General features: G+C 43.5%; 1 protein-coding gene and 1 pseudogene across 1 annotated transcript; one reads left to right on the plus strand and one right to left on the minus strand.

Moving 5' to 3' along the window:
* The first annotated feature begins 10,246 nt into the window (after window positions 1-10,246).
* Window positions 10,247-10,539, plus strand: LOC110287331 (annotated as a pseudogene).
* Window positions 10,540-11,545: 1,006 nt separating this feature from the next.
* LOC110287330 (mRNA decay activator protein ZFP36L3) lies at window positions 11,546-13,597 on the minus strand. The gene has a single exon (XM_021153982.1). The coding sequence runs from the start codon at window positions 13,595-13,597 to the stop codon at window positions 11,546-11,548; it is 2,052 nt and encodes a 683-aa protein (XP_021009641.1).
* Window positions 13,598-15,440: the final 1,843 nt, after the last annotated feature.

Genomic DNA, 15,440 nt, shown 5'->3' on the forward strand with positions numbered 1-15,440 from the left:
CTCCTCCTCCTCCTCCTCCTTCTTCTTCTTCTTCTTCTTCTTCTTCTTCTTCTTCTTCTTCTTCTTCCTCCTCCTCCTTCTTCTGTAATCCAGTAATCCTTCTAGTGTGAAAATCAGTCTATTTTATGCTACCCGTATATTCATGGGTGTAGGGAAATCCACTGGAGCATGACTGTATTCTTAATGAAATCTATTTCTCCCTCTTCTAGTAGGTATCAATATTCAATAGCTCCTTAGCTAAGAGGAGGAGTTCATGAGCCACTTTGCAATTCATAATGGAATGTTGACTGGCTTGATTTTGTATGAGTTCTGTAGAGGAAAGCACATCTTGATTTTGTATGAGTTCTGTAGAGGAAAGCACATCTTTTTTGAATTTGTAACCTCAATTGTTCTGACATGTCCAGAAGACAGTATTTTGCCTTACTCCTCCCTGACCTTTGACCCTGTAATCCTTTTGCCATCTCTTCCATGATCATCCCTGAACCTTAGGCAGAGGGGATGTGCTGGACAGTTTTATATCAACTTGACACAAGCTAAAGTCATCTGAGAAGAAGGAACCTCAATTGTGAATATGACTCCATAAAATCGGGCCATAGGCAAGCCTGAAGGCCATAGGCAAGCCTAGGCAGTTTTCTTACTTAGTGATTGATGGCAAAGGGTCTAGCCCATTGTGGGTGATACCATCCATGGCTTAGTGGTTGGCTTCTGTAAGAAAGTAGGCTGATGACATGAAGACTTGTACCCAGTCTTATTGTAATTTTTCATGCCATGTTCGGTTGATATCTCTGGGAGGCATTCTCTCTCTCTCTCTCTCTCTCTCTCTCTCTCTTAGAGTATATGCAAAGAATAGAAACAAAAACAGACTGAGGAAACCAAGGGGAGTAAGCCAGTAAGCAGTACCCTTCCATGGCCTTTGAATCAGCACCTTCTTCCAGGTTCCTGCTCTGTGTGAGCTATGATATGGATGTGTAAGCAAAATAAACCCTTTTATCCTCAAGTTACTTTTGGTCATGGTGTTTTATCACAACACTATAACTAAGATGGGGGTGTAATATTGATGATTAAGCATAGTCTTTAGATGTATGAGAGGATATTGTAGATCTGAATGACATAGATTTTTTGAATTGAGCCGGGCGTGGTGGCGCACGCCTTTAATCCCAGCACTCGGGAGGCAGAGGCAGGCGGATTTCTGAGTTCGAGGCCAGCCTGGTCTACAAAGTGAGTNCCAGGACAGCCAGGGCTACACAGAGAAACCCTGTCTCAAAAAACCAAAAAAAAAAAATATTTTTTGAATTGGATTTATAACATGCTGAAGCATACAGAAGGGGCTAAACAAAAAAGAAAAGTAGAAGATGGGACCTACTATACAGGTTACAGAAAAGAAAATATGTCAAGATTTATGTTCCTAGGAGAAAACTAATGAAAAACCAAATGTGTTTGTGAGTGTTTGGAAGGTTCTGAGGCACCTAATGACAGCCCATCAAAGGGATAGAAGAAATATACAAAAGTGGTAGACATATGGTTCTCAATGTAGGCCTATACTAAAGACTAGAGGAATTTCATTGGATGGGAAACATCCTTAATATTGTGGCCAAACTGACCCAAAACTGAGAGAAGCCATATGTAGCAACCAGATGCCCAATGAATTGCCAATTGTTTGATACTTTGCTAATGTGAAAAGAAAAAAAAAAACTTAGTTTTTTTGTGAATACTGGAACTAAGTGGCTATTAATCTGTGGTAACCCCCAAAACACTGTGACATGGGCAGAAGTTGAATATAAAGTAGAATAGTTCATGTGGAAAGGACTAGGTTTGGTTTAGGAGGAGGCAGTCATCCCAAGTGTATACTCTGCACATTTCTCTCCTGCAAGAGAATGTCCTACAAGTGGGACACACACCATCACCTTGAGAATGAGAATTGTAAAAGCAGTCATATAGAGTTAAATAAAGTACTTTGGCCTAACCATACTGCTACACTCAATATCACACTTTTGACAAAATATCTGATGAAAAATTATGGGAAATTACTATCATTTTTTGTTTTTGTTTGTTTTTTGTTTTTGGGTTTTTTTTTTTTTTTTTTTTGGTATTCCATTACCAGCTAATTCTCCAAACCAATTCCCCTTCACTTTGAATGCCATTCTGAATATTGCTCTTATGTGATCTTCACAAATCCCACTGTTTGTTATGGGATGTTGACCCTGGCACTGGCTCTGTTATCCCATCCACCCTCTGTGAAAAGGTCTCATTACATTGCTGATATGATGTTCAACTTTGCATGCCTTGAAGATTTAGAAAGCATGTAAAAAAAAAACATATAACTGCACTTAAAGGAATGAAGATGAGGTGTGAACCAGCAGGTACCCTTTTTTATAAACTTTGCTTACCAACCAGGTTGTTTACAAAGCTTGGCACAGCTGCCAAAGTTTTGGATAGATAAATCATAAAGGCCTTTAGAAGATGGCCTTACCAACAAGGTGGCATTTTTAGCAAATATGTGAATAAAGTGTGGGAACAAGAGAGTTGAGTTGAGTAGCTGAGAAAGAATGGGTCAGAAAGAGGTAAATGCATAGGCCATGAAACATCTCCGTATCTAGCTTGTTCAGTGAAAAAGAGGTCATTCTTCCCTGTATAGAGATAAAGGAAACAAGTAGAAAATCCTAGATGTCAATGAAAACCAGAGGACCAAAAACTTCACCAGGAAGATAGCTAACATTACTATTTAATTTGACAAATATAATAAATGCATATCTATTTGTTGTCTAGTCTGTGTTCACCATTGCCATCAGAATAGGCCCAACTTCCTTACAGCTGTGTTCTATGGAAACTAACTGTCTGACTTCTCCACATCTTGTAAGAACTTGTAATGTCTAGAAGATCCCTTCATTCTTGTTCACCTTATGTAGCTTCCATGGTACTCCATACTTGAAGGAATTCTTAGCATATTGTTCTATTTTTTGCCCATGCATATATGTCTTCCACTAACATAGTATGTACTTTGTGTCCTGATTAATTCGTTCTTTCCTCTTTGTACTTCACTGTCAGGGTCTCTCTTCCTTGCTTTTTCTAGGGTGTAGTTTCCCTCATTGTGTTGGAGTTTTCCATCTATTATTCTTTGAAGGGCTAGATTTGTAGAAAGATAGTGTGTAAATTTGGTTTTGTCATGGAATATCTTTGTTTCTCCATATATGGTAATTGAGAGTTTTGCTGAGTATAGTAGCCTAGGCTGGCATTTGTGTTCTCTTAGTGTCTGTATGACATCTGTCCTGTATCTTCTGGCTTTCATAGTCTCTGGTGATAATTCTGGAGTAATTCTGATAGATCTGCCCTTATATGTTACTTGACCTTTTTCCCTTACTGCTTTTAATATTCTTTCTGTGTTTAGTGAATTTGGTGTTTTGATTATTATATGTCGGGACAAATTTCTTTTGGGTCCGGTCTATTTGGAGTTCTGTAGGTTTCTTGTTCATGGGCATCTCTTTTTTTAGGTTAGGGAAGTTTTTTTTTAATATAATTTTGTTGAAGATATTTGCTGGCCCTTTGACTTGGGATTCTTCTGTCTCTTCTATACCTATTATCCTTAGGTTTTGTCTTCTCATTGTGTCCTGGATTTCCTGGATGTTTTGGTTAGGGGATTTTTGCATTTTGCATTTTCATTGACTGTTCTGTCAATGTTGTCTATGGTATCTTTTGCATCTGAGATTCTCCTATCTCTTGTATTCTGTTGGTGATGCTTGCATCTATGACTCCTGATCTCTTTCTTAGGTTTTCTATCTCCAAGCTTGTCTCCCTTTGTGATTTCTTTATTTTTCTAGTTCCATCTTTGGCTTTTGGATTTTTTCCCCCCATTCCTTCACCTGTTTCGTTGTAATTTCCTGTAATTCTTCAAGGGATTTTTGTGTTTCCTCTTTAAGGACTTCTACCTATTTATCTGTGTTCTCTAGTATTTCTTTAAGGGAGTTACTTATATCCTTCTTAAAGTTCTCTATCATCATAATGAAATATGATTTTAATTCAGAATCTTGCTTTTCTGGTATGTTGGGGTATCTAGGGCTTGCTGTGGTGGGAGCACTGGGTTCTGATGATGCCAAGTAGCCTTGGTTTCTGTTGCTAATGTTCTCGCCCTTGGGAGAGCATCTGGTTATCTCTGGTGTCAGCTGGTCTTACAGTCTCTGACTGTGGCTTGTCCCTCCTGCAAGCCTGTGTGTCAGCACTCCTGGAAGACCAGTTCTCTCTGGGAGGAATTTGGGTATGGAGAGATGTGGCACAGGGTCAACTCTGAAGTGCCCAGGTCTCTCTTTCTAACCCACCAGAATCCAAAAGCTTCACCACCTGGTATTTTTCTGTTATTTGTATCAATGTTTTTCTTAATATTAGCAGTCAGCAAAACCACCAAGAGAACTTGTAATTGCATTGTTGGTTTCCATCTTCAGAGTCCTTAATTAAATGTGCCTAGAGTTATGCCTCAGAATGTTCTTGGGAAATCATAACATTACTTTAATGAAAAAAAATAAGGCGTATTTATCTCTATAACCAAAGGTGGAATGAATTATCAAACTGTTTCATTTTGGGGTACTACCATATGCGTTTTAAAACAGTTGAAAATTGTTACTTGTTTCATCTTCTAACACCTTGAATCAGGGGCTGGGAAGATAACACAGTGATTGATGAGTTAAGTGTAAAGGCTGGAGTTCTGATCCCTTAGTCCCCATGTAAAAGTCATGTGGGCTTGATGGTCTCATCTCTCAGGACTCAGGAGGCTGAGACAGAAATTCCTAAAACAGTCTATCTAGCTTGAATAGCCAAAATTGCCATGCTTCAAGTGGGGATAGGAATTTTGTTTGTGTGTGGGACAATGTTGTAAAGTCCTGGTAAAAGAGACACTCCATTAGTATACCTCCTTTGTTTCCTTCTCTAACCCAGTAGAAAAGAGATGAACATGAATAGAGTTTCTGTGATGGTCATTTGGCCAGCTGAGTATGCATTATAAGCATCCCTGGATTGCAAGGACAGAAAGAAGAAACTGAGTCATATGGTATGTTCTTGGGCCAAGCAGGGCAGGTGGTACAGGTAGAGAGCCTAGTTAGTATATGTCTCAAAACATCTTTTCTCCTCATGTTACCAGATGCCACCACTGACCATCTCTTACATTCTACTTCTTGTGGAGCTCAAGGCTAAGGCCCTTGAACAGACACTTGAGCCAACAGTTGAACAAAAGAATGTGAATGAGACTAGTACAAGAATGTTAGCCATCACAAGCAGAGCCCCATCTCCTTAGGGACTTCTATACCCAACTCCATCTTAGTGACTGGCAAATATTGGGCAGCAGAAGAGTGCCATCATGGAGAAGAATGACATGAATATCTCTGCAGCTTTTATAGACAATTTGTTGCTGAGACCCAGGGGGACCCAGGGGAATGACGTGCTACCTGCAGCATATAGATCCAGCCAGCAACCAGTCCCTAGTGAATTTGCAGTGGCTTGGGGGTGAGAAGCTACTGTAGTCTCTGATCTTCCTGGTAAAAGGTGTGAAGTCACACTCGTAGGGATCTTGCAGGTTTCTGTAGAAATAGTTGTGGCAGTTTTAGCATAGTAGGGCATGAGCAGCAGCTATGCCCTGATCTCTGGAGTTCATGCTATCTGTGGCAGACTACAGAATCTCTGGTTTCTGGCCCAGAGTCCCTGGCTCCTGTCTCATTATTAAGGTTGTTCTAGCTCTCAAATTATCTTTGATTCTTGCATTAAAGAGAAAAACAAGGTCTGCTGAAATGGCTCAACTGGTAAAAGTGCTGCCCCACATGCATGATCATCTGCATTTGTGCCACAGGACATACATAGTGGAAGAGAAGAACTGACTCCGACAAGCTGTCCTCTGGCTTTCACAATGAGGCCATGACATATCTACACACGTGCACAAACACAGAAGTAAGCAAGGAAAATTTCAAGATAATATAATTAAATTATTTGGCTGAATGCAACACTACAGAGACAAAAGGACGGCACTAGGCTGGGCCAGGAAACCAAGTACTTTTCATTTTCTGTCAAATCTCAAAATTGTTTTCTAAGCTGTTTTGGGTAGTGCTACTTCTGCTGCCCAGGAAGTTACACTTGAGAAACGTTTATGGATATATGAGAATACTTCATTCCTCACTCCCAAATGTTAGTTCTCCATATATGGCCAACAAATTCTTTTTTTTTTTTTCCTTCCCATCACTATATTCCTAGGGTCTCGAAGCATGCTTAGATCGCCTATTGGCCACCACTTGCCATTTGGAAGCATTTCTAGGAGCTGTGTTGGTTTGAGTAAGAATGGCCCTTATAGGCTCCTTATTGAACTCAGTCTTTGTGGAATGGCACTATTTGAAAGGATTAAAAGAATTAGGAGGTGTGGCTTTGTTGGAGTGGGTATAGGCTTGGTGGAGGAAGTGTGTCATTGGGATGGGCTTAGGGGTTTCAGAAGCCCATGCCAGATTCAGCTCTCTCACAGCTGTTTGTGAATCACAATATAGAGCTCTCAGCTACTTCTCCAGCACCATGTCTGCCTGGTCTACCTGTCTGCATCATGTTTCCTGCAATGATGATAATGAACTAAGCCTCTAAAACTGTAAGCCATCTCCAAGTGAATGCTTTCTTTTATAAGAGTTGCCTTGGTCATGGTGTCTCTTCACAGCAACACAACAGTGACTAAGACAGAAATTTGTACCAGGGAGCAGAGTATTGCTGTGATAGGCCTGACTATGCAGTTTGTTGGAGTAATACGGAAGATTTTGGAACTTTTGACTAGAAAAGTAGTTGGAAACTTTAAACTGAGCTTAATGGACTATCCTAGTAGGAACATGGAAGACAGTACTGAGAGTGATTTGAACTACATGGGCCAAGCTCAAGAAGTTTCAGAGCAGAAGAATATTAGTAAGTGGCCTAGAGACCATTCTTGTGATATTTTTTGCAAAGAATGTGGCCACTTTCTGACTGGGTCCTAAAAAATCTGCCTTAGGCTAAATTCAAGAGTTTTAGATTAATGGCAACGAAAATCTTAGTATTGACTATGTCACATGATTATTAGTGGTCACTTTTACATAGATCTATAATGAAAAGGAGCAATCTGGGCAAGGACAAAGACAAAACGTACAGTTTGAGGAGAAAAGGAGAACCAGGAAATTTAATATAGAAGGCAGAAAGTTCAGGTCTTGGGGAAATAAGTTTGAAGAAGAGCCTGATGCTAAATGGAATAAAGGGAGTGATGACTTCAGGGCAAGATGTTATCCAGCTAAGCTTTCACCTTGCAAAAAGTAATTAAAGAAAAGCTTAAACAGTGAAGGAAACCATCAACAACAGAAAGTTGATGCAAATGTAATTGAACAAGAATGCCAAGTTCCATCCCCAGGAAGCAGCAGAACTTCACCACTTATACTTCTGGCTTTAAAATCAAGGATAGAAGAAAGGAGTAATGAACTGTCCCTTCCTGGGCTAAGGAAAGCCACTGAAGTCAGGCATGTGTCAGGGATGTACCTGAATGGAGGGCCAGAGAGGCCTTTGCATAAAGCTGTGAAGCTGAAGCCTGGATTGCCTTGGAGATCCCAAGATATTGGAGATGCCAGAGCTGTGGGATAGCTGCTGAGGAGAGATGCTAACAGGATGTAGAAACAGCTCAAGAGAAAAAAGTGTGCTGCAGTCAACAAAGCTGAAGGGAGTTGGAGAACGGAAGAGTACTTTGGCAACAGACATGGAGATGCAGAGTTGGGAGTTTTCCCAGCTGCTTTGCTTTGGTCCAGTATGTCCTCACTAGGCTCCCTTTCCTCCTTTTTGGAATTGTAATGTGTATCCTGTGCTGTTGTATCTTTTATAGGGACTTACAATTAAGACATTGACACAAGTCTCAGAAGAGACTTTGAACTTTTTTTGAGGTGACAAAATGTTCTCTTTTATTATAATTTTTTTGTTTTATCACTACTTATTCTTATTTTGTCATAGTAGATCACATCAAATATTCAAAAATAGTTATAATTTAAGGAAATTTTAATATCAATTAGAAACAAATATTTCAGACCAAATATAAAAGATATAAATATAAAATATTTTAGAAACTAATATAAAAGATCCAAGGCTGATTTATCAGTTCATTACTTTGATTCCCCATTTATAAATTTGATACATCTGATTAACTCTGTGATGGTTTTTAAAACATTCAAATGTCTGTGGGAATATATTCTTCTAACTGGACTGCCTCGTCTGGTCTCAGTGGAAGAAGTACCTAATCTTGCAGAGACTTTAAGTATCTGGGTAAGGGGATACCCAGGGGGCCCCCACCTGCTCAGAGGATAAGGGGAGGTGGAGGGGAAGGGCTGTGGGAGGTGTCTGGGAGAGGGTCAGTGAGTAAGATGTAAATGAAATAAGTAAAAAATAAAACTAAAATTAAAAAAGAACACCAACAGAGAGACTTTGAACTTTTAAATAGTATTGGGATGATAATAAACTGTGTGAATTTTTGAACTTAGACTAAATATACTTTGCATTATCATGTAGCTACCAGCTTATGTGGGCCAAGGAGTAGAATGTAGTGGCTTGAATAATAAGCACACAGTGAATAATATGGGCCAAGGATGAGAAACAGGACATTGGATTCTATGGGTCAACAAAAAGAGTCTTCATAATTCATTAGTATGACCTAACAGTGTCAGTGCCTGTGGTGCCAAGATCATCCTGAGCCCTCTGCATTAACACCCCCCCCCCCAAATGAGAAAACAACCAAAGGGGTAGGTGGATCTTTAGTAGTTTAAGGACAGCATAATTTAAATAGTGAGTTCCAAATCAGTCAAGGTTACACAGGGAGACCCTGTACCCTCCCACCAAAATAATATTGATGATGATGGTGCCAGCATTGAACATAACATTAGCACTAAAAAAGTATTTTGTATGTATGGTTGTTTTGTCTGTGTGTTTATCTATACAACCCATGTGCTTGATGCTAGTGGAGGGCAGAAGAGGGCATCTGATCTTCTAGAGCTATAGTTACAGACCTGTGGAAGCCACTGTGTGAGTGTGGAGATTCTAATTAGGGTGCTGGGGAAAAGCAACCAGTGTGGGGGTTTTTGTTATTGTTGTTTTGTTTTGTTTTTCGAGACAGGGTTTCTCTGTGTATCCCTGGCTGTCCTGGAACTCACTCTGTAGACCAGGCTGGCCTCGAACTCAGAAATCCACCTGCCTCTGCCTCCCAAGTGCTGGGAATAAAGGTGTGCACCACCACTGCCCGACATTTAATTAATTAATTAATTATTAGTTTTTTGAGACAGGGTTTCTCTGTGTAGCCCTGGCTGTCCTGGAACTCACTCTAGACCAGGCTAGCCTCGAACTCAGAAATCCACCTGCCTCTGCCTCCCAAGTGCTGGGATTAAAGGCATGCACTACCACTGCCCGGCTGCAACCAGTGTTCTTAACCGAGGAGCCATCTCTTTAGCCCATAAACTTTTGCATTTCTATTTGAGCAAGTCACCCAGACCTAAAACCGTAGTCACAGGAATCTTATGGAGCAGAATAGTTACTGTCTTCATTTAACACTGAGTAAAGGTACCTGCTGGCAAGGCTGATGACCAAAGTTCAATCCCCAAGATCCAAGAGGTGGAAAGAAATAACATTCCCACAAGTAGTGTTTGTGGCCTTCTGGCCTCCACACATTCTCACATGACAAATAAATACTTTTCTTAAAAAATAGTGTTATTTTGAAATTTTAATGGGTGGAGGTGGTTTGTGGGAGGAATCCTACACCTTTGAGCTATATTATTAGCTAGTGAAGGAGTCGAAGGGAGGGGGAGTCAATATCATCAGACATGTATCCACAGAGATAGGCCTGGTTAGGCTCTCTGTATCACAAAACAAAACAAAAACACCTGAACATGGGAAAGGGACCTGTGTGTAGGGGTACTTGTACAGGAGGAATTTGGCGTCTGGCTATGTCCTATATCAACTACAATGGGGCCACCCTGCCTTACAGTACTGACAATATTGGGAGGAAGATAAGGGAGGGTTGGGGGGAGAATAACCAAAGCCATTGCACAGAGGATAAGGGGGAGGTGGAGGGGAATATGAAATTGCGAAAGAAGACATTTGATAGACTACATTTTATTCAAAGTTATATATGCACATAAATGTATAGAACCATGGAAAGAACATCTTTATATCCCATCCATTAATGATAGCAAGCATAATATAGGAATGTATCTAGCTCTTTGGCCTCGCTGGTAGAAGCAAGATGATGAAAGGAACTTCATCCTTTGGAAAGCGTCACAATAAGGTGTACATGCTGTGCCGCCGCTGTGGCTCCAAGGCCTACTACCTTCAGAAGTTGACCTGTGGCAAACGTGGCTAACCTGTCAAACACAAGAGAAAGTATAAGTGGAGTGGCAAGGCTAAGGATGAAACACTACCGGGACTGGTCTGATGAGGCATGTTAGGATTGTCTATCGCAGATTCAGACATGGATTCCATGAAGGAACAACACCTAGACCCAAGAGGGCAGCTGTTGCAGCATCCAGTTCATCGTGAGAATTTCATTCAGTCATAAAATAAAAGTTTTGATTTCAAAAAAAAAAAAAAAAAGAAAGAAAGAAAGAAAAGAAAAAGGAATGTATCTATTGTTTTTTCATTAGCTAGATGGTCACAGTACAAACAGAACTTTCAGCATATATTCTTCACAAGGTCATAAATAAATGGTTTTCTTTATATTGACTTATGGCACCGCAGTGGTGATGAAACCAGTATCACACTTTGGAAGGAAAGCTTCTCTTGACCCCCAAGTCACTTCTAATTTTGTTTTTAAAAACAGACAGAAACAGCCACAGACTATGGAGGAGCCAAGGGTTCTTATCAAGGCATACTCTTGGCAAAATGTTGAATTCTAAAAGTATAGCAAGGGAGGGGGCGCTTGCTTGGCTGACAGTGGTCTAAGACAATTCTAAGCCATTCAAGGTAAGAATTCCCACATCAGAGATGGAACTAAGGTTATCAAGGAAAAATATGCTGCTAGGCCTTTTTTTTTTTTTTTTCTCTACAAAAAAAGGGGGGTTTTTTTTTTTTTTTTTTTTTTTTTGGTTTTTTTTTCGAGACAGGGTTTCTCTGTGTAGCCTTGGCTGTCCTGGAACTCACTCTGTAGACCAGGCTGGCCTCGAACTCAGAAATCCGCCTGCCTCTGCCTCCCGAGTGCTGGGATTAAAGGCGTGCGCCACCACGCCCAGCTCTTTGTTGTTGTTTTTATCTTCTTCAGAACCACACACTGCTTAACACAAGTTCTTTGCCTTCTCCTTTCAACAAGAATTAAACTCCATAATAACAATGAAAACAATAACCAAGACAAGAAAACCAAAACGGGAATGGGGTCCCCCCTAACCTTTGAGTCCAAGCTTTCAGAGAGACCCTCAAATTGTCCTATGGCTTTGTCACCCCACCCCACCCTACTCCCACCCCCCAGTGCTTTCAACAGGGGAGAAACAGCAAGAGATTTCCCCCCAACACCCTAACACCACCTCTTCCTTACCACTGGCATCTTTTTGCTTCATTTTTCAGAGTCTGAGAAGCGGCTGAAGATGGGCAGACGGCGGCTGGAGTTGGTGTTGTCGAATTCGGAGTCATTGAGGCTGCTGGAGCTCGAGGACCGCCTCAGAAAGTCGTCTTCATCGTCATCATCACTGACCAACAGGGAATCCAGGGTGCTGGTGACCACGTCGAACTCTAGCGACTCAGACTCAGACTCCGACTCGACATCTGGCAGTTGGAAGGTGAAGTGTGGTGCGGCACCCTCTGCAGCAGTGGCAGCAGAGATAGTAGTAGAGGATGCATTGCCCACAGTGGCAGTTGCAGCACCTGGAGCCAATATGCCGGTAGAGGCTGTGGCAACTTCTGGAGCAATAGCAACTCCCGGAGTGATGGCAGCCCGGGAAGTGATGGTAATTCTGGGAGCAAGGGCAGCCCCAGGAGCGAGAGCCGCCCTAGGAGCAAGGGTCGCCCCAGGAGTGAGGGCCGCTCCAGGGGTGAGGGCAGCCCCAGGAGCAAGAGCCGCCCTAGGAATGAGGGCCGCCCCAGGAGGGAGGGCAGCCCCAGGAGGAAGGGCAGCCCTAGGAGCGAGGGCCGCCACCCCAGGAGCGAATGCAGCCCTAGGAGCAAGGGCCGCCCCAGGAGCCACTGCTGCCCCAGGAGCGAGGGCAGCTCCAGTAGCCATGGCAGCACCAAGAGCCATGGCAGCCCCAGGAGTGAGGTTAGTCCCAGTAGCCATGGCAGCCCCAAGAGCAAGGGCAGCCCCAGTAGCCATGGCAGCCCCAGGAGCCATGGCAGCTCCAGGAGTAAGGGCCGCCCCAGCAGCCATGGCAGCTCCAAGAGCCATGGCTGCCCCAGGAGTGAGGGCAGCTCCAGTAGCCATGGCAGCCCCAGTAGCCATGGCAGCTCCAAGAGCCATGGCCGCCCCAGGAGCAAGGGCCGCCGCAGGAGTGAGGGCTGCCCCAGGAGCAAGGGCAGCTCCAGGAGCCATGGCAGCACCAGGAGTAAGGGCAGGACCAACACCGGCCTGGCCAAAGATGGTGGCTGAAGGCAGAGGCCTGGCAAGGGGCATCTGGAACTGCGCGGAAGCTGCCAGGCCCATCTGCTGCTGGTTGTTGTAGGAGACAGTGGGAGTCGTGGTAGCAATGTTAGGGTTCTGGAATGCCACAGGAGAGAAGTCACCTGGCTCCTGGGGGAAAGCGAGGGCATCGTTGGCAGAGTTGTTGTACGGGTCTTTGTCAGCATCTTTGTCGGGGTCTTTGTCAGCGTCTTGGGCTGTAGTAGAGGATGATGTTCTGCAGCACATCATCCGGACCCCGCCTGAGCTCAACGCCTGCTGGTTGAGCAGCAGAGGTGCCTGGAGGGCTTGGCTGTTGACCGACAGGAAGCCCGAAGGGTTGTCACTCTGCAGTCCGGACTGCTGCTCCCCGTTAACGCCCAAATGCAGCACATTGGAGCCATTGAAGGAGCTGGGCTCCTCAATGCTCTCGGAAAGCATAGGTTGCTGCTTGGGCTGGTTGTGAATGAAGTGGCAGCGAGTGCCATAGGGGCAAAAGCCAACGCTGTGGAAGGTGCGGCAAGGCTCCGTCTTGTACTTGGGGTGCCTTGACAGGGTACGCAGTTCGCGGTAGCCATGCGCGAACTGGCACTTGTTGCCGTACCTGCAAATGCCGCTTTCCTCAAAGGGCCGACATAGCTCAGTCTTATAGCGCTCAGAAGTGGCCAGGGAGCTGGAGCCGCTCACCTTCTGTGGCTTAGGCTTCTGCTGCAGGCCATGTTCGCCATTCCCCGGGTGGATCTGCGACACTGCGTTAGCCCCTGAGGGTTCACGGGGAGCTTCCCAGGACACCGCACCAGTTGCCCCGGACTGACCATTATTGTAGCTGTTCAGGTCTCTCGCAAGACTGGACGAGCAGTCCTCGGTGAGGCTGGAGGCGCTGGAACTGGGAGCCTGGTGGCCGAGCACTTGGGGGTCGCTGGAAGACGGTGGTGGAGCAGTGCCAGGTGTTGAGCTGGAGTTGGAAGAATCAGCCACATTAGTGTTGAGCGGGCGGTTCAGATTGTTGTTGGCCATAGTTTCTCGGTCTTGCACTCTAAGTCTCTATTGCAGAAAGTCCATAGAACTGTGAACATTGTCCAGTGACCTGCGCCGTTTTGAGCTATAAGTAAGGAGGACCCGGAGAAACCTTCGAGGGAGGCAGAGCCAGCGAGCTCCAAACATGAGGCAAAAAGGGCAAGTAGGCGGAGCTGGGAGGAGCCAAAAGTATGAGTCCCAGCCCAGCAGGAGGGCTGGGTGGGGTGGGGGAAAGGGCAAAAGCAGAGTAAGGCAGACGTAAGATGTGCAGGTACGCCACCAAGTGGAGGATGAAGAGTAGTAGCAAAGATCTTAGCGCCTCTCTCACGCTCATGCATTCTGTTGAGTGTTAAAGCTACTTTTCAGGCCCTCCTGCTGTGGGAGGGCTCTATTCTAATTTATCAGCTTCAAGATTTTTTGCGTTTGTCCTAATATTTGAGTAAAGCAATGAAAGACAATCACTAGACTCCCCAGAATCCCACAACTCCCGTGTTCTTGTAAAGAGCAGTCCAGTTAATGTCCCCTCCCCCAACCCCACTCCCGCATACCCTATGGTTCAGCTGGTACAGACTTGCGGCCAAACTGATGCCTGGAACCCACACCCTGGAGAGAACTGATTTCCTCCAGTTCTCCCCCCCCCCATTTTATAAATTGGTTTTTATTTATTTACATTTCAAATGTTATCCCCTTTCCCAGTTTCCCCTCCACAACCCCCCTATCCCCCCTCTCTCTGCCTCTATGTGAGGGTGCTTCCCCACGCGCCAACAAACAAGTGTAATTTAAAAATAGACAATTTTATTGTATGCATTCAAGGTAGAATTACAGCAGGATGCTTCAGTGGGTAAAGGGGTTTGCCACTAAACCTGACAACCTAAATTTGAGTCCAGAACTCCACAGTGGAAATTGATAACTGATTTCTGCAAATTGTCCTTTGACCTCTACACTGTTGTCATTGTGCCCTTGTGTTTACATACAAACACACAGAATATAAATTAATTAAACCATTTGGGGTTATATTTTTCAACATGGTAGTGAAATGGCTGAGGGGGCATAGAAAGGTACTTGCCACCAAACCTGATGGACTGAGCTGGAGTTACAGAATCCATGATGTAGAAGGAGAGAACCAATTCTTGTAAAGTTCTCTTTATGGCTGCCAGGTCTGTGCAGCAGTGAGTGAAATGTGCCCCCCCCATAAAATAAAATAAAATAAAATAAAATAAAATAAAATAAAATAAAATAATTAAAGCCATTTTTCTGTTGCACCCATCCAAGGTGGTAGAATTCGGGTTATCAAGATGGCTCAGCTTGTATAGGTGCTTAGTGCCAAGCCTAAAGACCTTAGTTTGATCCCTAGTATGCAAATAGTAGGAGAAAATCAATTTCTGCAAGTTGTTCTGACATCCACACACATGTACTGTGGCATGAGAATATGCACACACAAACACATTAAATAAACAAATGAATTTGAATAAATAAATACAAATAATTTGAACTTTAGGCCATTTTCTGCTGTATGCATTAAAGATGACAAAATCAGAGCTGGCAAGAAGGTTCATCAAGTCAAATTTCTTGTTTCCCTGCTTGCCAACTGGATTTCAAGGCCCGAATCCACATGGGAGAAAGGGAGAATTTCACTGAGTTGTTCTTATACACAATAAACAAGCAAATATAAATAATCTGTAATAATAAAGGCCAAATTTTGGNTATTGCATTAACTGTGGTAGAATTAGGATTGACTATAATATAGATGTCACTGAAGTCCAACTTGGTGGACCAATGAGTTTTACTGGGATTCCTTACAGGAATATGTGTGAGGGGTTACTTACAGGAGCAGAAATGACTC

The sequence above is a fragment of the Mus caroli genome, chromosome X, assembly GCF_900094665.2.
Source record: "Mus caroli chromosome X, CAROLI_EIJ_v1.1, whole genome shotgun sequence".
NCBI lineage: Eukaryota > Metazoa > Chordata > Mammalia > Rodentia > Muridae > Mus > Mus caroli.

Bases quoted from the DNA above. Each gene is read 5' to 3' on its own strand.
- LOC110287330 (XM_021153982.1), bottom strand. From the start codon at position 13,597: ATGGCCAACAACAATCTGAACCGCCCGCTCAACACTAATGTGGCTGAT.